General features: G+C 44.7%; 2 protein-coding genes across 2 annotated transcripts; one reads left to right on the forward strand and one right to left on the reverse strand.

Moving 5' to 3' along the window:
- Positions 1 to 2779: 2779 nt before the first annotated feature.
- Positions 2780 to 9379, reverse strand: SEC61B (SEC61 translocon subunit beta). The gene is made up of 4 exons (XM_041764046.1): positions 9221 to 9379; positions 8930 to 9027; positions 6263 to 6364; positions 2780 to 3065 (listed from the first exon to the last, which is right to left on the reverse strand). The coding sequence occupies exons 1-4, from the start codon at positions 9221 to 9223 to the stop codon at positions 2978 to 2980; spliced, it is 291 nt and encodes a 96-aa protein (XP_041619980.1). The 5' UTR covers positions 9224 to 9379; the 3' UTR covers positions 2780 to 2977.
- Positions 9380 to 9659: 280 nt separating this feature from the next.
- Positions 9660 to 13533, forward strand: ALG2 (ALG2 alpha-1,3/1,6-mannosyltransferase). Its single transcript, XM_041764045.1, has 2 exons — positions 9660 to 10052; positions 12498 to 13533. Exons 1-2 carry the CDS (start codon positions 9705 to 9707, stop codon positions 13398 to 13400), a joined length of 1251 nt encoding a protein of 416 aa, XP_041619979.1. The 5' UTR covers positions 9660 to 9704; the 3' UTR covers positions 13401 to 13533.
- Positions 13534 to 22499: the final 8966 nt, after the last annotated feature.

The raw sequence follows: 22499 nt of genomic DNA on the forward strand, positions 1-22499 counted from the left end.
AGTACACTACCTTGGGACGTCGTCTTAGTAGTGGCCCCAGAAACGAACAAACTTGGTCCTGGCCTGAACCCTCCTCCCACAGCATGTGAAGTGAGGGGTGATAATAGCACTTTGCAGGAATCAAGAGCAGGACACCATGCCCGGAGAAAGTCCACATACTGTACAGGATTTTCTATTAAATGAAGCCAACTTTATAGACATTTTGGTCCTTTTTATCTTGATGCCAACATTTGTAACATTTCAGAACATCTTTTTCAATTCTATGAGGACCTCAGCACCTGGAAAAAAAAAAAAAACTAGAGTCTAGACTGAGCCAGGTGTGAAAATAAAAGCTATGGCATATTTTCCCTCTCCCAGGAACAGATCTCTCACCCAGTATTACCAGAATGTGTTCTCAGGCTCCTAGTGGACCCAGGGATCTTCATCTTTCAATCCCTCAGTCTCAGGTACTCTTGGGCCCTTTCCGCAATGACTTAAAAGGCTCAGCCCAAACTGCAGTTATTAATTCATCTTCCCAGTTTCAATCACTCAGCCCTTTTGCTTAACATGCAGTGGCTTATAATCATTCGCAAGTGGCTAAAATTAGAGCCCATAGTGAAGGGATTTGAGAATTCTTTGGGCCAACGTAGACTTAATACAAATAAAGATCTAATTTGTTAGGCTTTCAGAATTATGAATGGCTCATCGTCCCCTAGGATTCAAGAAGCATCAGTTTGGAAATCTCGATTTTAAAAGAAAGGAATACAAAAAGTGGTATATAGACACAAAGGAACGTCATTCAGCCTTAAAAAAAAAGGCTGACAAAAAGAACTCTAACATATGCTACAACATGGGTGAATCTTGAGGATATTATAATAAATTGGGTAAGCCAGTCATAAAAGGGTACAATACTCTATGGTTCCATTCCTACAAGGTGCTTAGAGAGTCAAATTCAGAGACAGAAAGTAGAATGGCTGTTGCCAGGGGCTGAGGGGAAGAGAAGAGGGCAGTTTTTATTTGAGGGATTTAGAGTTTCAGTTTTGCAAGATAAAAAAGAGTTCTGGAGATGGATGGTGGCAATAGTCGCACAACATGCATGTGCTTAATACCTCTGACCTACACACTTTAAATGGTTAAGGTGGCACATTTTACATTATGTGTATTTTGCCCGTTTTTAAAAATGAAAAAGAAAAGAGAAAGGAACAGCTTGAACACTGAGATTCTCAGTTATGGTATTAGCATTGTATTATCAGAGCCAACAGTAGCCTTGTAACATAATAGATGCTGTGTATTTTTAGGCCCAACCACCAATTTTCTTTCTGCTGAATGAAGCATCTCCTACTCTGCCACTGAAAACTAGCATTTTCTTATAATTCACTAGCTCAGAAAATCCCAGGACTTCCAGCCACTAGCCCACTGGAGCCCTGCGAGGCAGACGGGGCTAAAAGGCAGCATCTTGCAGTGAAGAGGACGTAACCCTCACCATCAAATAGCTCCTCCAAGTGGCTTCAGCATCTCCCCCAGAGGAAAAAAAAAGGACCCCTCTTCTGGACAAACAGATTTCTTCTGAAAATTAAATACATAACTTTTAGCTGTTACTGGAGCCATCAACCTGAGTATCAGAGAAAAAAATTCCATTAAAGATAATATAGTCTTTAATTTCTTCCCAGTGAAACTTTTTCCCCTGAATTTCAAAATGAAGACAGCTGCTGCATTTTTATGCAATGAGCAGTGCCCAGGATCCAAAGGAACCAGTTTTTCATCATTTCCCCCCAATAATCTCCCATTTGTTTGGATTTATAAGAGCACACTAACCCATATACTGCCTTAGAAAATATTTTTTAAGATACATACTCTTTAAGATACATCCCAACCTAAAATTACTCTGCAGCCAGAAGTCAAGAAATATACTTATGAAGCTGCTTCACTGTTCTAGGAAGTTTTCCTTAAATAGACTTGAGAAAGACGTTTTTAAAATGATCTATTTTTCAACTAATACACCTCTTCATTTTGTGATTCTGCTGAACAACTAGGGCATTTCTTACTCTTCAGAAATTCTGGCTTAGAGTCCTAGGCTCCTGCAGTATGCGCCCTGAACTATTCTTGGCGATTCCTAGGGTCTACAGAGACTGAATGCTTATACCCAGAAAGGCAACATAAGCTAAGTGAAACTTTAAACTCTTTTACTTTGGGTTGGAATTATATCAACTCAGTTTAAAAATGCTGGTACCTCACTCTGATTATCAAGGTCTTTAATTTTCCAAATGAAAACAAAATTTTATTTAATAATTCGATTTACCAAATAAATTCTTTCAAAACCATTTTAGCAACTATAGTGATTTCAAAAATGGAAATTAAAAATTAAAAATGGAAGTTCAAAAATTCTCCCAGAATTAAAAACTGAGAGAGAGAAGGGTCAAAAATATTATCTACAGTTTCAGAGACAAAGAACAGAATGAGCAGGCATTTTATCCAAGATATCTGGTTTATGATCCCTATATCTCTTTCCCTGGGTACCAGCTGCCACTCAACACAGATCTCCCTGATGGAGTCACAGACACACTCCTTAACAACCACAGAACACACACGATAACAATCACCAGGACAGAAGTACCTAGGAGAAAACAAGCCATGGCCAGTAACAGTATGTTGGACTTGAGTGACTGCATGGTCACCCAAGGAATGGTCAGTCCAACAAAGAAAACAATCACCCCAACACGTTTTCTCATACTCACTGGTAAATCTAAAGGCAGAGGGACTAAGGGACGTGGTGATTAGGTATCAGCAATGAGACTTTGTATAAATGAATTAAAAAGTTTATTAGCCATAGAAAAAAACTGATTCCTTAAAACCAATTCGTGTTAAGTTCCTTGCAAAACAATAAGCTAACAGAATATTTCTTTCTCACTAACAGGAAATCACTATGCTTTTGGTCCAAGATATGTTGAGTTTTTTTTTCCTTCTTCTTCAGATGACAGACAGATGGATGTAGCCGAATCTACGAACGAGTGTACTTGCCCCAAATGTGCAACATAAATACAGAAGCGATGAACAGAAGACTCATAACCAATACTGGAACAGGGCCACTGGAAGTAAGAAGAGAAGGCATGCTTACTTTTATTAATAATACATTATTATAGCTGTTAATAATAAAGATTGCTGAGGGGATAAAACAGAGGGAGTACCTAAGATTCATCTAAGGGGTATCACTTACGACATTTAATAATATTCTCCAAATTATTATTCTGGGTATTTTGAGGCTGTGGAGATGGCATTGTGATTACTCAGAAAGGAGAAATCCTTATTTTTTAGTAGAATGTACTAAAATATATACAAATAAAATGATTTGATGTATTGAAGACACTAGTGTCTCTAATTTCACATATTTGATATTTTCCGTAATAAAAAATAAGAAAAATTCTCCAGACTCTTTAAGTGCAAATAACCCAAATGCTGAACTATGATTTCAAATGAATATTTATTTACAGAAAACCTTCACTGGGGCACCGGGGTGGCTCAGTCAGTTAAGCGTCTGCTTTCAGTTCAGGTCAGGATCCCAGGGCCCTGGCTCCCTGCTCAGCGGGGAGTCTGCTTCTCCCTCTCCCTCTGCCACTCCCTCTCTGTACGCGTGTTCTTTCTCTCTCAAATGAATAAATGAAATCATTTATAAATAAATAAATAAATAAATAAATAAATAAATAAATAAAATGAGGACAACCTTCATTGTCTAGCTAGAAGGCACTAAGCATACAAAGACACATATCACATTGTAAGTTAGAAACTCACTTGATAAACAAACTCGCGACCCAGGACAAACAAATATTAACCTCATTTTATCAACAAGGAAAACTGAAGCTCAGAGATTATTACTTGCCTAAGAACACATAGCCAGAACAGAAAGGAGAGACCTGAACTCGGGTTTTCTGATTTGATACATATTGCTCAGTCTTTCTCTTTAAGGTTCCCATCTGGTTGTATCTCTGAGTTTAATACAGGAAGGAAATTGGTTTTACTCATCAGCCCGTCCCTAAATCAACTGCTTTACAAGCTGAGAAATCAGTACATGGGTTTCTTAAAAAGAGAACCCCTTGATCTCACACAACCTATGGATGCTGACTATGATGAAACGTTATGGTCCCTCCTTTGTGACTTGCCTGCCAACACCACGGTGGAAAATTCGAGATGTCACCGCACCTCTCAGATACAACTGGGTAGCAGACAAGGGAAAAGACCCCAGAAATCTTTACAGTGAAGGCAGTGGATTACGTAACAGAGTCCACTAGTGGCCGATGAACAACACACAGAGATCAAAGTCCTTGCCACACTGTTCTATTCTTCCAAAATCTGTACAATTATGGGAATAAACAAAATTTAAAAGTACATGGGAAGTAATCTTCATCGAGTTACATTTCATCACACCCCCTACTTTGCTGCAACATTAGAGCAACATGAGACACAGAGCATGAAGCTGAGAGTGCAGCTCCCAGAGAGCTGGAGTCTGGGAACCAACTGTCACCCCTGAGCGGTGACTGTGGCCCTGTTACTTGCCTTCTTCAAGCCTCATTTTCCTCATCTCTAAAATAGGGATAATCTCAGTGCCTCCCCCATCGAGTTGCTGAGGTATTAAGCAAGTTAATACAAACACAATGAAACCTTATAGTAATCTCCTAGGAGATCCTATTATCAGCCTGGAAAAAAAAATTCTCAACTCCTAAGAACCAGCAATAAGCTCCAACATGTAGGTCTGTAGATATAAATTCCCACAGCATCTTTTCATCAAAAACATCTCTCTTACTGATGATAAACTGTGGTTTAGGACACTTCAAGAACAGCTTCTATCCTGGGAGGACTCGAGAAGTAGTGGAAGCCTGCCTGGCTGCTCAACAGCACAAAAGCTGAGAGCTGGCGTAGGCCAGACACCCCCCGGAGAACAGGTTTGACCAACCTCTTGAGAAGCGTGTAAAGTAAGCCCCCTGGAGACCCTGAAGAACAAGGGGCCTCAAAATTTCTCTCTGAATAACCCACAAAAATTACCTTGAAACAAAGAGCAAAGGTTTTTAATGCCACTAATGCACACACACCAACCCCATGAATGATTTCTCAAACTCATCCTCACCTTACAAGTCTTCAATAGAACAGTTAAAAAAAAAAAAAATCAATGAATAAAACCAAATCTCAAGAATTCTAGGGAAGTCTTCGTCAACTACGTTTGTGATCCAAGTCAAGCTACAAGTCAAGTTAATTAAATTAACCCAAATAAATCTCTTTCTACCAGACAAGCAGTATGGAAAGAGCATGGGCCTGAACAGTCAGAAGACATAGTTCCAGCCCCTGCTGTCTGGCTTCCACACGTAACTGCCTCTGTGAACAGAGGCGCTATGCAAACAGGAGTGCATCATTATTCCAATTCCTCAGCCACTGGGTTTAAGCAGCAAATGGCATAAGCCATGGTGTTCTAGAGCCTCATGCTAAGAGACCTGCAGGATTAGCTCTGCCACACGGTACCAGAAACCAGGGAAAGTAAAGCGAGCAAGGCCTGGAGACCCTGGATACCCATCTTCTATCACCCATCACCTAATAAGCACTCCCGGACCGAAGAACTTACGAAGTGGTTAAGTTCACCCTCCAGGATCTAGCCACCACCCACCAAAGGCAAGGAGGCCAAAGAGCTTTTGGTAACACAGCCTAATGCAGAAACTCCCATTAGGTTGTAATAGTATCGGCCTGAGCCTCCAGGAGAGCTTTGAAAAATCACCCAACTCCAATTCAACTGGTTACTCCTATATCTCAGTGTGGGACCAGAATACCAAATGAAGAGCAATTTCACCTAATTAAGCAGTTTTCCCTCCAGTTCTTTCCATTGCCATCATTTATTTTGACACAGCTACACAAAGATCTTCCCTTGCTTTCACTCAATCCATGAAAAGCTGTTATTGCAGGCTCTAAACTAACTGATACACAGGCAAACCGAACCGAGCCCACGCAGCACAAACAAAACTCTTATGTACCGTAAATCCCATCCAAACTGCCCAATAGCTGTGGGACCCTGAAGGTCTGGGCAGCCCCGGTGGCTCAGCAGTTTAGCACCTGCCTTTGGCCCAGGGCATGATCGGAGTCCCGGAATCGAGTCCCACATCAGGCTCCCTGCACAGAGCCTGCTTCTCCCTCTGCCTGTGTCTCTGCCTCCCTTTCTGTGTCTCTCGTGAATAAATAAATAAAATCTTAAAAAAAAAAAAAAAAAAGAAGACAAAAAGAAACACAAGGTCTGCTCCCCAAGACTTACACCTTGAGCCCAGGTGAGTCTTCCGTGTAGAATCGCCACATGCCCCCAGTGCCCGCTGAGGTGGTGCGACCTGCGCTCCTCGTCCCACAGCTGGCATTTTTTCTGTAAGAAAAGAAATATTACAAACAGCTTGCTCTGGGAAGCCCTTACAACAGCATTATAATATATGCTACTAAAGAACCAAAAACAAAACAGCCCACAAAATACAAAAACTTTTCTTTGCAAGCACCCCAAATTCTTGCTTTTATTCCACTGATCATGATAACCACTAAGATAAGTACCTGCCATATGCTATGAATACAACCACCCCAAAGTAGTCACCGATTCCAATGTATGAACGAGGAAAACAGGCTCATAAAGGGTAAAGAGCCTAGGACCATGCAACCAGCCGGGAGCCAGGCTAGGCCGTGAACCCGGTTCTGACTCCAGAGATCATTCACCTGCCCACACATATGGATGCCTCATTTGGACAATGCATTTCAGTTTCTCTTCCCATGTATTTTTGTGAAGTCAAGTAATAAGCCCCTGCTTAAAAAGCCCTGAATCCATATAATCTGATCTTAAAATGACTCCTTTAAAATGCTTTTAAGTTACTGTATATGCTACAAAAGAGATAAAAAACAATTTAGCTTTCACTGTAATCCAGGTCCTAAAATGGGAGTATACATTTTTAAAAAAATTATTTTGTAATCTGTCTCCACTATTTCGATATACTGGCCATAGATCTTGGGCAGAGATAAGATGTGAAAAAATGTGGGAAAACACCCAACCAGAACGTGTCCCTCACAAGGGAATGAAGGCCTGGGAGATGAGCTGAGTGACGCAGGCAGCCCTGGCACACAGACAGCCCTGGCACACAGACGTAGCCAAACAGCACTGTGCCACCGACCACTGCATGGAGTCAGAAACCCGAAGTGAAAACCCTAGTGCCACCAACTTTTCTCACTGTGCTTCCAACTCTGATCCTAATCCCCATCTCACCTTGCCATGGCCTTTACCCCAAACTCTAGTGCAGACACATTGACTACTGGCTACATGGTGGCCTGGAAATTCCTAAGTCCATCTGTACGGCTGTTTCTATGAGAAAACCGACTGCAAATAGTAAACACAATAGTACCAGGATTTACAAATCAATTCATACACTTAGAAGAGCCTTCACACACAAGGATATACATCATTTAAGCTTCGGGATAAGTACCTGATATTTTCCTCGTTCATAAAAAGAACTTGAGCTAAATGGTAAACCCAGTGTGAACAGAAGTCATCAGCTGAGCCAGGTCAAGGACCCATGCGCTTTCCCACAACCTCCCAACTGCAGTGCGTGTTCTCAAAGTCTCCTGGAATTACAGGAGCCCCAAAGAAATCAGTCTAGGCTCTTTAAAGATTTCTTATACCTGCAGGCACGTGGAACAATGCAGAGTATCTAATAATCAGGGCGCCTGGAAATACCAAATGTACTCAAAATACCTCCCATCCCTCCACCGGAGAGCCAGGAAGAAGTTAATAGAGCCCATTTTAATCTCCTCAATTTCTATTAGGGGTCTATTTTACCCTTTCTTTCTGGCCACAGTGTAACTGCCTCCCTCTTCCTATAGCCTGTGGTTCCTTCAAAACTCCCAAGACTAGAGAGTGGCTTGATTCCTTCAATCATTCATCATTTATTGTGTCAGGCCACATAGCAGGAGATGATGAGCCATTGCTGTCAATATCTAACGAAGGAGATAAATATGGAAACATGAGAACAAAATCCTCCAGGAACAAAAGAGAAGCCTCACAGCTCCTGCTGCTTTCCAGGTCTGGGAAGGCCTCAAGAACCCCCCAGCTTAGTCCTTCAGAATAAATAGAAACGGGGTCGGGGGGGGGGATTTGTCTAGGGCTTCAAGGGTAATTAGCTCAGGTTGCTGGATCACCAGAGGAGAGGCAGCTGGGCTGAAAAAACACCTAGAGCATCAGTAGTCGCCTTTCTCTCTCTCTTTTTTTTTTTTTTTTTTAAGTTCAGCAACAAGAAACTGAGAACCTAAGAAGATGTGTTGAGAGAACCAGAGGGCAGGACGGGCTGGAGTGGAAATCACCCGGAGCGAAGACTTAGGAAATGCAAACGTCTAGATGAGAGAACTTGGGGCTAAACCGGAACAATGGACACGAGAAAGGAAACAACTGATGAGAACCTCCTGGAGTGCCGTTCCATCTTGCAAATGACTAAACAGAGACAGAACAGAAAAGAAAAAAAAGAAAAAAATCCACGATGACCCTTAAGTTTTGGCGCTGGGAAAGGAGAATGCGTGGTAGGAGTAGGGGAGAGAAAACTGGAGATGAAAGAGGAGTCCTGCATCTGACAAGTCTCGCTGGACTGAGTGCGACGGCTCCTCCAGGCCAAAACCGGGAGTGCGGAGCTCAGGTCCAGGCACCCGGTTCAACGACATCGGTTTTCTCTCCAAGCGGCAATCCTGATCCCATTCCAAGCAGGCAACTTGCCTCTCCTAAGAGCGGTTGGAAGGAAACGCCGCCTCCCCCTCGGGACACCAAAGACCTAAGGCCACGTCGCCTGAGGCTCATTTTGCCCCCGTGACTCGTAGTACCCCGGGGTCTCCTCCTCCGGACCAGCGAAATCTTGGGCCCCACCCGCCTCTCCGAGCCCACGGCCAGGGGGGTCGCGGGGATCCTTACCTCTGCCGGACCGTGGACCCGGCCGCCCGGGCGGCCACTGCTTTGCTGGGAGAGCGCCCCGACGAGCCCACGTTAGTGCCACTGGGGGTCGGACCAGGCTAGAGAGAGAGACACCGGGAGACAAGCGGGATGAGCGCCCCGGCACGCCCCCAGCCCCCCGCCCCCAAGACCCAGCCCCTGCACGGGAGACCGGCAAAGCAAGGAGACCACGAGAGGAGCGCCAGGCGGAAGGTAAGACGCGGGGCGACGCGGGGAGGCGCGGCCAAGGAGGGCCGGCTGCGGCCACCGTACCATGCTGCGGACTGGACGGCGCCGGACGCTGACACCGACGGCGAACGAGCGCTCGCTGAAGTCCTCAAAAGACCGGCGGCCGGAGAAACTGGCTCAGGCCCCGCCCCCAGGCCCCTCGCAGGGTCCTCGCTGGCTCCAGGGACGCCTGGGCTGTCCCACCAGATGCCTGTACAGATGTTGTTACAGGCGACTTCGTCAGCCGCCTGTGCGGGGTTACAGGCATTCCGCCTCCTTCCCGTGGCTCGCAGCGTCCTTCGTAGAGTCCGATCCCCACCAAACGGAATATACAGCCACGCTCAGGGGAGAAATTTCCTCCGGCAGACACACTGGGCGCCCGCAGGCTTGCGCTGACGTGGCCTGGCCCACGCAAGCGCCGCGAGGCGTGGTCGGCCCCGCAGAGAGGCCCGCTGGGAGCCCGGAAGGAGCATGCGCGGAAGCCGTCAGGGAGGGGGCGGGGCGCGGGCGCTGGCGCGGCGTCCGGAGCATGGCTGAGAAGCGGGGCCGCGACCCGGAGCCTGGGCCCAGCCCGTCGGTGCTGTTTCTGCACCCGGACCTGGGCGTGGGCGGCGCCGAGCGGCTGGTGCTGGACGCGGCGCTGGCGCTGCAGGCGCGCGGGTGCAGCGTGAAGCTCTGGACGGCGCACTACGACCCCGGCCACTGCTTCGCGGACAGCCGCGGGCTGCAGGTGCGCTGCGCCGGGGACTGGCTCCCGCGCAGCCTGGGCTGGGGCGGCCGCGGCGCCGCGGTGTGCGCCTACGTGCGCATGGTCTTCCTGGCGCTCTACGTGCTGTTCCTCGGCGACGAGGAGTTCGACGTGGTCGTGTGCGACCAGGTGAGGCGGCCCCGCGCGGATCGCCGGGGAGGGCGCCCTGCGGGGAGGGCGGAGCTGAGCCCCCCCCCCCCCCCGCCCCGGTGTGCGGCTCCGAGCCGCCGGGCCTGACCTGCGGAGACGAGCCCTGGGAGCGACGCTGGTTCTCGAACGTTAGGGACGCGCTAAGGTTGCACGTGGTTGCGGGGCCCGCAGAAGCGAACCTGGTGCGGCCCAGCCGTCTGCGTGTTGGCGCGGTTCCGAAGTGGACGGGGCTTGGGGCTCGCTGTAGGGAACGCAAGCCTTACAGGTCCATGCAAAGTCACTTTTTACTTCTCGGTGACCTGTGTGTCTTCGCCTCTTTGCACGATTTCCTTTGACTCTACCTCCAGGCCACATGCATCCGTCGCACTGCCTCCAGGTGTTGCAGACAGGCCACTCCGCTCCTCTGCAGCGTTGTGTGGAGAACAGGCGGGACTTGCCGTGCCCCTGTTAAACCTGTTCTCCCTTTTAGTCCTGGAAGAAGTCAGTAATAATGCCCGCCTGAATCTGCGCTCTGGCTATTTTGGATGCTGTGCTTTCCCCGTCCCCCCGCCCCCGAAAAAAAGCAAATTTATTTTTGAAAGTAACATTTACTCAGAACAAAAATCCAAATAGTGTAAGAGAGTGTAACGTGAAAGTCCCATCCCAGTTCCACTCCCTAAAGGTAGCCGCTGTTAGCAGTTTCTCCTGTAAACCTCCGGAAACTGCCGGTGGCCGCCCCTGCATTCGCCTCTGTTCTCAGGTGGATCTTCTTTGCAGTAATGAGGATGACACACCTACCGTTTGATAAATCACCCCCCGCCTTTTTTTTTTCACCCAAAATTCCTGTTCGGGACATCTTTATATCAATATTGGAGGTTCATTTCATGTTTCTCAATGGTTGCTGGAAAATCTGCTTTTGGTTAAAAGTACCATAATTTATACATTCACCTGTTAAAGAACACTCCTTGTGACCAGCATGTTGCAAATAGATCAGTATTGTAATGGACATTCTTGTACCTTTTTTCTACTTCTGTCAACGTGCCCTTTGAGTGAATTCCTGGAAATAAAGTTGCTGTCCAAGAGTTTATTTTAAATGTCAATAGGTATCGCCAAGTTTGCCTTTCTAAGAGGTTGTGTCATTTTGCTCTCCCACAGGGTATCCCGTTAATTCCATGCTCTTGTGCACAGTGGATGTTATCAACCATTTTAATCTTTGCAAATTGAAAGGGAAATAGGTTTAAGAACCTATTTCTTTTTTAAGACATGGACATTTCCAAACATCCTGCATGTGTCACTAGTCATTAAGCGTGAGGCAGCCGAGACTATAGTGAATAGAAAAAAAAAAACAGAGTTTGGAAGTAGGAGACCTGGGTTTAGTTCCAAATCTGCTACTTTATAACTGAGAAACTTCCTATAAACTTGGCATAAATCTTTCTATAAATCTTAAGGTGGTAAGTGAGCTAGAGATTAAGTAACTTGTAAAGATTATCCAACAAGAAAGTCTCTAGTAATGGCTGGCACACAGTTCGTGTTTAGTAACGAATATGATTAACATTTATTGAGTAATGCTATGTGCTAATTTCTTAAGCATTTTACATGTACCTGTGCATTTAGTAATCACAAAACAATACAGGGGTTTTTTGAACTACAGTTGTCACCATGTTATAAAAGAGAAAACTGAGGCATACGGAAGGGTAGATTACTTGCTCATGGTCAAGCAATCTTGATTCCAGAGCCTGAGCTCCACTTCCTTTTTGGAGAAACATAGTAGAGCTACTCTGTCCCTGTATGGTAGCCAGTAAGCACCTGCAGCTATTAAACACTTGAAATGTGGCTAGTCTGAACTGAGATACAGTGAAAGTATACACATCTGATTTTAAAGATTTAATGTGGAAACAGAATGTAAAGTGTCTCGTTAACTTTTTTGATAATGATAATACAATTTTTAAAATATTTTGTTTATTCATGAAAGACACCCAGAGAGGCAGAGACAGGCAGAGGGAGAAGCAGGCTTCATGCAGGGAGCCCGACGTGGGACTCGATCCCTGGACTCCAGGATCACGCCCTGAGCCAAAGGCAGACACTCAACCACTGAGCCACCCAGATGTCCCTGAAATGATAATATTTTAGATAAATATTTTTTAAAACTTCACCCTTAAAAAATTTTGTAATATGGTTACTAGATTTTCATTTCCATCGAACAGTGCTGTTCTAGGGGAAACCATTGGACTTGCAGCTTTAAATATTTAGCACACAGCCAGCAGATGTCTGCAAGCCCTCCCTACACCAGGCCTTGTACTGGGTGAGTCTAGGGGAGCACAAAGCAGAATCCGGCATTGCCCACAATGAGCCCACAGACTAGCAGGCAGGGGGGTGGTGGTACATTTGACTTGGTTGAAGTCAATTGACCAGTCTGTATCTGCTGTTGACTTTTGCTTTGGCCAGGTGTCTGCCTGCATCCCAGTGCTCAAGCTGGCCAGACGGCGCAAGAAGATCCTGTTTTATTGTCACTTCCCAGATCTGCTTCTCACCAGGAGAGATTCTTTTCTGAAACGCCTATACAGGGCCCCGATTGACTGGATAGAGGAATACACCACAGGCATGGCCGACTGCATCTTGGTCAACAGCCAGTTTACCGCTGCCATTTTTAAGGAAACATTCAAGTCCCTGTCTCACATAGAACCCGATGTCCTCTACCCATCTCTCAATGTCACCAGCTTTGACTCCACTGCTCCCGAAAAGCTCGATGACCTCGTCCCCGAGGGGAAGAAGTTCCTGTTCCTCTCCATCAACAGATACGAAAGGAAGAAAAATCTGACTTTGGCACTGGAAGCCCTAGTAAAACTGCGTGGGAGATTGACATCCCAAGATTGGGACAAGGTCCATCTAATCATGGCAGGTGGCTATGATGAAAGAGTCTTGGAGAATGTGGACCACTATCAGGAATTGAAGAAAATGGTCCAACAGTCTGACCTTGCACAGTGTGTGACCTTCCTGCGGTCTTTCTCAGACAAACAGAAAATCTCACTCCTCCACGGCTGCACATGTGTGCTTTACACACCAAGCCATGAACACTTTGGCATCGTCCCTTTGGAAGCCATGTACATGCAGTGCCCGGTCATCGCTGTTAATTCGGGTGGGCCCTTGGAGTCCATCACCCATGGTGTCACAGGGTTTCTGTGCGAGCCTGACCCAGTGCACTTCTCAGAAGCAATGGAAAAGTTCATCCATGAACCTTCTTTAAAAGCCACAATGGGACTGGCTGGGAGAGCCAGGGTGAAAGCAAAGTTTTCCTCGGAAGCCTTTACAGAACAGCTCTACCAGTATGTCACCAAACTGCTGGTATGATCAGACTTTTTTTTAAAGGAATTTGTGCTGTATTCATTAGTATCATTTTTTGTAGATTGTAGACTCATTTCTGAAACCTAAAAAGAAACCTAGAGTCCATTGTGAAAGCAATTAAAAGAAAAATACACTTGAATCTTGAATCTGAGCCACTTTCCTATGCACCACACCTTCCCATCTACTTTTTCAGAAAAACAAAATCCTGTTTATGCTTTATTTCATGTCTTACCAGTGTTAATATATAAAAATGATGCAATTCCATATTCACCAGAATCTTTCAATTCTGTTTTCTCTAGGCTATTGTTGCTTTGCCTACAAATTTTGAGTCCTCGTGTGCCTTACTTGGTTTTGATAGTTTTAAGTGTATTATCATTAAAGTTGATTAATTTGGGTTCATAGCATAATGAGAACAGGGTCACTGTGGTTCACAAAATCAATGCACCTAAGCATTCACTATCCTCTGTTAGGAAATTTTTATTAGTCATACCTTTGCCTGGATCCATAGAAGAATGTTCTGTACTTCTTCACAAAGATGATTTATTATATTTTTGCACAATGAGATGTGACAATAAAAGATGTTTATCTTAGGAAAAGAAAAGGGCCTCTGGGTTCTGTTTGGTATTGTTAGGAGTGTGGACAGCCAAGCCTGAAGCCTGAAACAAGAGTAAACCAGGTGTTGAAGTAATGGGACATTGTCACTCGTGGTTGTGCGTCTTATGTATGGTTGGTTTCTTCATGTCACCTGAGTCGTTGGCTTCATATTGTTATTTTGTTAAGCTCCTCCTACATGTTAGACACAGTTACTGTGTGTCCTTCAAGTCCTGCTTTCCATGCCATGGCTGTGAAGCTTTCCTTGACCCTCCTCCCACCTTCCTCTCCCCAGCCTGCGTGTGATCCTCTTCCATGTACCCTAGCTCTTTTGTGGCACTGAGCAGTTTTAGAGTTCCCTGCTTACTTGTTGGCCTAAGTAAAATAAACATAAAGCACTTTTCAATGTATCTTTAAAGCTAAATTCTTTTTTATTACCACTTTTTAAAAAATTCCAGCCCAACTTGGGGCTTAAACTCACAATCCCAAGAGCAAGAATCCCATGCTCTACCAACTAATCCAGCCAGTGCCCCAAAAGCTAAATTCTTTTTTTGAAAAAGAGCAATCAGTGATCACTAGCCAAAGGCTCCACATTCATCACTTCTGAGAGTACAGACCTGAGAGCCTAACAGCCTTAGGCAAATTACTTAATTTCTGTGCCTCAGCTGCTTCATCTGCTGTAACATTTTACATTCTTCATGGAGTAGTTGTGACATCACAAAAATACACGTAAGGTACTTAAAAACAGTACTTGGCACGTGGTATGGGCTATAGAGATACTAGCTATTTTATAATTTGGGGAGACTGAAAACCTGCAGAATTTCCACGTGGGTTCATGCTGCACTTGTGTATTGTTCTTTGGGGTTTTTTTTACAGAATGAAATTTCAGGTTGTAATTTATCACATTCATCTGTATCGCAGTATTTTCATGAAATGAAACAGCTGTACCGGAAAGGAGTTCTCTAAAGCAATCAAATATATTAAGTCTTTTATAGAAGAGTTGAGTTTGCTTTTCTTTGTCACGGTGAAAGTTTGTGAAAGTAGGTCATCCCCATTTTGTGGGGTTTGTGTTTTGTGGCTTGATGGGTGTGTTGCCCCAGGGAACTGCAGCCTGTGCAGAAAAGCCTGGTGGCTCTGACCCTGGCTTTAAGACAGACTGAGATCCTTAACCCATAACCGGTGCCTGACCATTCAGAGCATTAAAACTTGCCTATTTGACCATTTTTATGCAGATCCAAAATGGACTCCAGGGGTTCATGGGCCTTAAGTTTAGCTTCCCTTCATGGTCTTAAGGCCCAGCAGGTGACACTAAGACCACAGAACTAGTGGGGGGGGGGGGGCGGGATGCAGAACCCTGCATGCCCTGAGCCTCCAGCCTCTGATGGATTAACTCCTGGCTCCGAGACCTAGGATGGAGTTTTTGCCTCTAGGTTCTGTTCACAGTTTCCTAAACAAAGCTGAAGTTAGGGAGAAGAGAAGCATAGCACCCCGAAGTAAGCTGTCCAGGACTCTCCCAGTAGTAATTCTCCTAGCAATGACTGTGTGCTGGGCATGATACGACATACACAGCCAACAGCTCATTTATCCCAAGAGTTCCATGAGGAACTTCCCTTTATAGATGAGTGTGGCTAAGCAGCTTGCCTGTGTCACACAGCCTGGAGGGATGGGCAGTCTCAAGGCCCTCCAGTTGCAAAGTCCAACCACTCTCCCCTCAAGTCTGCCTTCACCCCAACCAAACTGGTGTGGCATTTCTTCCATGAAACCCTCTACGGTCCTGCCGGTGGGCCTATTGAGGTCTTCAGGGCTGGAAAGGTCTTGCGAGTCATTTGCCCCCTTCAGCTTCAGAGCAATCTTGTGAAAAGGGTGTGTTATCCCCCCATTGTACCCACAAGGAAGCTCAGGGAGATGAAAGGCTTGCTCAAGGGTTGAAAAGTGAACCAACCGGGATTCAGCGGTAATTAGCCGATCCATCCAGAACTGCACACGCCAGGATTTCTCAGCCCACTCCCCTTCAGTAACTATAAATATCACGAACTTGGGGGTTTGCAAAGCTCTTTCCAGGTTGTCTCATTTGCTCTTCACAGGATCATTCCAGGTAGCTGAGTCCACAGTAGAGAAGCTACGGCTTACAGCCGGGAAGCCCTGGAGCTGTAACTCCAACCTAGCCGTCTGATGCCAGGTCAGCAGTTGTGTCAGTTGTACAACAGAAGCCTCTTCAGTAAATGCTTCACCGCCTTCAAACTGCCCCACTCCCAGCTCCTCTTGTGCGACCTCACTCCACGTCTGCCAGCACAAGGAAAATGAGGCACCTGAAGGAACGCCGCCCAGCTCTCTGCTTGCTGCCACCAGTGCGCCTGTGCCAATATCACTCTCCTGTGGCCTCCTTTCTTTGCATTTCCAACTCCCAGCATCAAATCCACCCAGAGCTGAATAGGACCCTAGAGGTCACCTGGCCTAATTTGCTCCTACACAGGTGAGAAAGCAGGCCCTCCAAGAGAAGGAGACCTGCTTAAGGTCAGAGAGGGTCATTGTAGGCCTCCTCAACTTCTTCATGAAGCCCCGCAGGTCCCCTGCACTAAACCCTCCTCTATGCCACTTCCTTAGAACCCCTTACTCCTTCACCCCTAACCTCAGCCCCTGCAACTCCATCTCCAACAGCCTGTGAGGAAGCATCACCATCCAGACACGAGTGCCACACGTGCCCGTGGGGGGTGGGGAGCTTTCCAAATGACAAGCTCAGTTTCCAACCTCTGCTCTGATCAAACCTGTACTCCCTCCTCAGGAGGGAAGCGAGGGAGGGGTCTTAGCCTACTGACTCCTGAGCCCAGGAGCTGCTGGAGCCAGCACTCTGCACTTGTCAAGAGGATCAGAGGATTGAGTAGGGTTCAAAATCAGGGTGAATTGTCCTTGTGGCCCAGAGATGTGAACATATGCAAATGCTGAAATATCTTGTAGGAAGCACTATCACTAGCCAGCCCCTGATGTCATCTCAGACAAATATAGAAGTCTCTCGGGGGGTGTGTGTGTGTGTGTGTGTGTGTGTGTGTTGGGGATCTTGGGGGGAGACGCACAAGTGTAACATAGATGTGACTTGCCTTTGTGACCTGCCACTCACCCAAGAAGTTGGCAAGCACAATTAGAACAAACTACTAAAGGACTCCTGGGTGGTTTAGTAGGTTAAGCATCTGCTTTTAGCTCAGGTCATGATTCTGGATTCCTGGGATCGACTCCCAGCTGTACATGGAGGCTGCTTAAGATTCTCTCTCCCTCTGCCCCTCCCTGCACCACGTGTGCATGAAGGCAGTGCATCATAGAGCTGGATTGCCCTTAAGGGTACCGTTGGGAGTCTGCCTATGCCAGGGAAAGTCACACCATGGGGCAACGGATAGTCGGTTTAAACCACCCCAATGGGAGTATTTCCCTCTCATTTGAATGTTACCTAACTCAATATTGGGAGGTCCACCAATAGTCAAGAGAGTGTGGTACCAATGTAAGGATAGATGAATAGATCACTCCAACAGAATTGAATTCTAAAATACATCTGCACATATGTGGTCAATTGATTTTTGCCAAAGGTGCTAAGGTAATTCAACTGGAAAAAGATAGTCTTTTCAAGAAATGGTGCTCGGACAATTGGATATCTGTATGGGGGGAAAAATGAGCCTCAACCTTTACCTCACATTATATACAAAAATACACTTGATGGGGATTGTAGGCTTACACGTAAAAGCTGGAGTGCCGAACTTAGAGAAGAAAACAGAAGAAAATCTCCATAACCTTGGGGAAGGCAAAGATTTCTTAGATAGGATACAAAGAGCACAGAGCCCAAAGGGAAAAATTGATAAGCTGAATTGCCTCAAAATTAAAAACAGCTGCTCTTCAAAAGACACTGTTTTTTTTAAAAAATGAAAAGACAAGCCACAGATTGGGAGAAAATATTCATAGTTAACATATCTGATAAAGACCTGCAGCCAGGATATGTAAAGAATTCTCAGAACTCAAGAGTAAGAGGACAAATAACCCACATTTTTTAATGAGCAGCAGATTTGAAAGACCACAGAAAATATACTCATATCCAATAAGCACATGATAAGATGCTCAACATCTTTGGTCACCAAGGAACTGCAAATTAAAACCACAGCACAGGCCCACTGCACACCCATACAATGAAAGGCTCTGAGTAAGAATGTTGACAAGGATATGGAACATCAAGGGTTCTCACCCATTGCTGGTGGGCAAACAAAAAAGTACAAACACTTTGGAAAGCAGTTGGACAGTTTCTTATAAGGTTAAACATGACACCTAGCATCCAAACGAGCAATTGCACTTGCCGGTATTTTGCTTAAAATAAGTGACATATCTGAACAAAGACTTTTATTCAAATATTCACAGCAGCTCTACTTATTAATAGTCAAAAGCTGAGGGGACCTGGGCGGCTCAGTCAGTTAAGCCTCTGCCTTTGGCTCAGGTCATGATCCCCAAATTGTGGGTTCAAGCCCCATGTCAAGCTCCCCACTGAGTGGGGAATCTGTTTTGCCTTCTCCCTCTGCCGCCTCCCCACTGCTTGTGTTCTCTCTCTCTCTCTCTCTCTCTCTCATTCAAAATCCTTTAAAAAATAGTCAAAAGCTTAAAACAATCCAAGGGTCCATCAACAAGTGGATAATAAATAACCAAATGTGGTTCTATACAATGATATATTTCTCAGCAAAAAAAAAAAGGATGAACTGATAAACACAATGACCTAGATGAATCCCAAAAGCCTGCTGAGTGAAACAAGTCAGACACGAAAGAACTCCTACTATATGATTCCATTAATATGAGGCTTCAGAGAAAAAAAATCCAATCTACAGTGACAGAGAGCAAGTCACTGCTTGCAGCCCAGGGTGAGGCAGGGACCCACTAGGTAAGGGCACAAAGGAACTTTGGGGTGATGGAAGTGTTCTATGTATTATGATGCTGGTTACAAGGATGGATGAATTTGTCAGAACTAATAAAATACGTGCTTACATGGAATGTATGTTACTGTATGTAAATCATACCCCATAAAGTTTTTTTTTTAAAGCACATGTGCTGTAGTTTCATCTGTATAGGAAATGAAAGAAGTTATAAATGAAGAAATGCAAGAGTATATGTGCATATGTAATTACAAAAGTTTCTAATTAAACATATTACCAAAGTGGTAGCTTTGGTCATCCCCAGGTGAGTGTAACTATCAAAATGCACTAGATTTTTCTTCTGTTTGCTTTTATTTTTTGAAATTCCATAAGCTGACTTTCTCATAAGAAAATAAAAGAAAATCAAACATAAAAGTATAAAATACTCTTAATGGTCAGTTATGTTTTCACAACATATTTTTAGATATCTGTGGCCCTCTTGGGGATGTATAGTTTGTTCTAACTGATCCCTTATTATTACATGTTAAGATTGCTCTACCTTTTGGCTAGTAGGAGTAGCCTGGAGGAAAACGGACTTGAGTTTCTAAAAGCAAATATTTAAACTTTTAAAAAGGAAATTATAAAAGCAAAGGCATCCCAAAAACGGACATATGAAAAGGTTGCCAAACTGCCTAGCAGTACCCCAAAAGAAAAAAAAATAACATAATTCTCAAAAAAAAAATCACTAACTGGTGATATTCCTTTTCAAACCAAATCACCATGTTGGCCAACTTATTTTCAGCCAAATGTTATTCCTCTGTTGTGTTGTGGAACCTGAAAACCTAACTTAACACTTCAACTCAATAGAGCAATACAATATCCTGTGTCAGGACATGTGTACCACTATTTAACATCCTTAACAATTAGTTAGAACTCTTTCCCTTGCAAGTGACAGAAACCCAATTCTAGCTTAGGCAGAAAAGGGAATTTTTAGGAAGCTACGGGGGTAGATGATGTCATTCCAGGAAAAATTGCACACCTGAAGGGGGACAAGTGCAGGGATGTAGCTAGGCTTGAGGTTCAAACAGAACCAGCAATTCAAATGCCACCAAAACGTCATATTTTTTACAGGAGACTTCACTGTTGTCCCATAGACTAGTTTCTTCCTCGTGGCAGGAAACATGGTCACCAGTAGAATCTGAGACCTCCATCCACTGTCTATACCCCCAGAGAGGATCAGGTCCTCTTTTTCAGACTTTGAAGAGATACCAGTGAAATCATGAGATGGACCCTTCTCTTAAATGAATGCAGCAAGTCAGGGCCAAGGTTCTACAGCTTGCCAGGCCCAGGTTGGTTCCCGTGGACTGTGGCCAGGATCCAGGATCCAGGATCGACAGCAGCAGAACTCATGGAGCTGAGAGAAGGGACCCCAAGGTAAGCAAGAGGAAGGAGGTTAGAAGTCGGTGAGTCAGGCAGACAAAATAGGTGTCCTTTCCAGTACTCAAAATGGGGGTCCCTTAAAATATTCCACTCCAGGGGCCCTAGCCAACAAGCCATCCCTTCCAGCATACCTTTTGCTAATTGCTTCCACTTCTATAATAAAGCTTGCTGATATCTGTTTAGGACCTGTCTAGTGCAAGGGACTGGAATAAAGAAATGAAATTGTTGGCAATCCCTGGGTGGCTCAGTGGTTTAGTGCCGCCTTCCGCCCTGGGCGTGATCCTAGAGTCCTGGGATCGCGTCCCACATCAGGCATGGAGCCTGCTTCTCCCTCTGCCTGTGTCTCTCTCTCTCTCTCTCTCTCTCTCTCTCTGTGTGTGTGTCTCATGAATAAATAAATAAAATCTTTAAAAAAAATAAATGAAATTGTTAACATTTAATACTCTCTAAGCTGTAGAATTCTGCATTGTTCAATATTAATATTCCCAGACTGGACTTTCTTTTTGTTCATGTTTGAATAGCCATATTTTACCCATATTTTAACTTAGAAGGTTTGTTTGTTTGTTTGTTTGTTTGTTTAATAAGTAGCCTTAGTTTCCTTCAAAAATATCAGATCAGGGGCGCCTGGGTGGGTCGGGGCCCTGGCTGGGTGTCTGCCTTAGGCTCAGGTCATGATCTCAGAGTCCTGGGATTGAGCCCCACATTAGGCGCCCTGCTCAGTGGGAGTCTGCTTCTCCCTCTCCCTCTGCCTCTCCTCCTCCCTCAGCTCACGCTCTCTCTCTCTCTCTCTCAAAAATAAATAAATAAAATCTTTAAAAAATAAGCAGAGAAACTTTGGATTTAGGGTTTTTCCCCCCTACATCTAGGTATTGGTCTTAATGCTTTATGAAAGATTACTGGAATTGCTCTTATTATACCTTTAAATAGAAAGAAATGGATATCTTTTCTACCCCCCCCCCTTTTTTTTTTCTTAAAAAAATCACTTGCTGGGGCACCTGGGTGGTTGCTGGTTAAGCATCTGCCTTCAGCTCAGGTCATGATTGCAGAGGTCCTGGGATCGTGTCCCACATCAGGCTCCCTGCTGAGGGGAAATCTGCTTCTCCCTCTCCCTCTGTGATCCTTCTCGCTCTCACTCTCTCTCAAATAAATAAATAAAAATCTTTAAAATAAAAAAAAATCACTGCTTTCCCCTTCATTTTTTTAAAGATTATTTATTTATTCATAGAGATGCAGAGAGAGAGAGAGAGAGAGGCAGAGACACAGACAGAGGGAGAAGCAGGCTCCATGCAGGGAGCCCGATGTGGGACTCAATCCAGGGTCTCCAGGATCACGCCCTGGGCTGAAGGCGGCGCTAAACCGCTGAGCCACCCGGGCTGCCCCCTTCTTTTTTTTTTTTTAAATAAATTTATTTTTTATTGGTGTCCAATTTACCAACATACAGAATAACACCCAGTGCTCATCCCGTCAAGTACCCCCCTCAGTGCCCGTCACCCATTCACCCCCACACCCCCTCCTCCCCTTCTTCATTCTTTTGATCTGCATTGTTCTATGCTGTCATCCTGTTATTTTAATAGAAATGATTTCTCTCAAATACGTAAATCTTAAAAAAAAAATACGTAAATCTTTCGATGTCAGTTTGACAAGATATTTGCTATGATTGCTTAGACTTATTTCAATGCAATCAACTGGTCTCACTATTTCCCACAAGTTCTTATCTGCCATCCTTGAGTTTCCTCCATGTGGAACGCACCTTTGAATGACTTATTTTTCAGAGAGAATATACGCATTTGCGAAATTAATTCCCATTGTCTTCACATGTAAATAGCTTGATTGTATATAAAATTCTTGAATCCCATGTTTTTCTTTCAAAGCTTTACAAATGTTGTGTTATATTCTAGGTAGCTTTTCCTTATAATATGTTCTGGGGAAAATAAGCTGTAAAAGATGCTTCAGGAGAAAAGATTTCCATGATCACATAAGTATGGGTAATGTTCCATACACCTGGAATTGTGCCAGACGAAGCAGCATAGTAAAGGCCAGGAGACCTCTTGAGGTAACGAAGATGGTTTAACTTTATTTTCAGTGTATCCAAGCTATTTGATCACCGAAATATTGAGAAAAAGCAAATGACCAATCACATGGTAGTAGTTAACATTCGCTGAGGACATACTATGAACCAGGCGCTATTCTAGGACTTATC

Source organism: Vulpes lagopus, chromosome 7, assembly GCF_018345385.1.
Source record: "Vulpes lagopus strain Blue_001 chromosome 7, ASM1834538v1, whole genome shotgun sequence".
Taxonomy (NCBI): domain Eukaryota; kingdom Metazoa; phylum Chordata; class Mammalia; order Carnivora; family Canidae; genus Vulpes; species Vulpes lagopus.

Excerpts from the sequence above, each read along its gene's own strand:
- SEC61B (XM_041764046.1), bottom strand. Across the intron at positions 6,365-8,929 it reads GGGTCCACGGTCCGGCAGAG|AAAAAATGCCAGCTGTGGGA; the intron begins GTAAGGATCCCC and ends CTTTTCTTACAG. Across the intron at positions 3,066-6,262 it reads GACTCACCTGGGCTCAAGGT|TGGCCCTGTTCCAGTATTGG; the intron begins GTAAGTCTTGGG and ends TCTTACTTCCAG.
- ALG2 (XM_041764045.1), top strand. The coding sequence starts at position 9,705 with ATGGCTGAGAAGCGGGGCCGCGACCCGGAGCCTGGGCCCAGCCCGTCG. Across the intron at positions 10,053-12,497 it reads ACGTGGTCGTGTGCGACCAG|GTGTCTGCCTGCATCCCAGT; the intron begins GTGAGGCGGCCC and ends TGCTTTGGCCAG.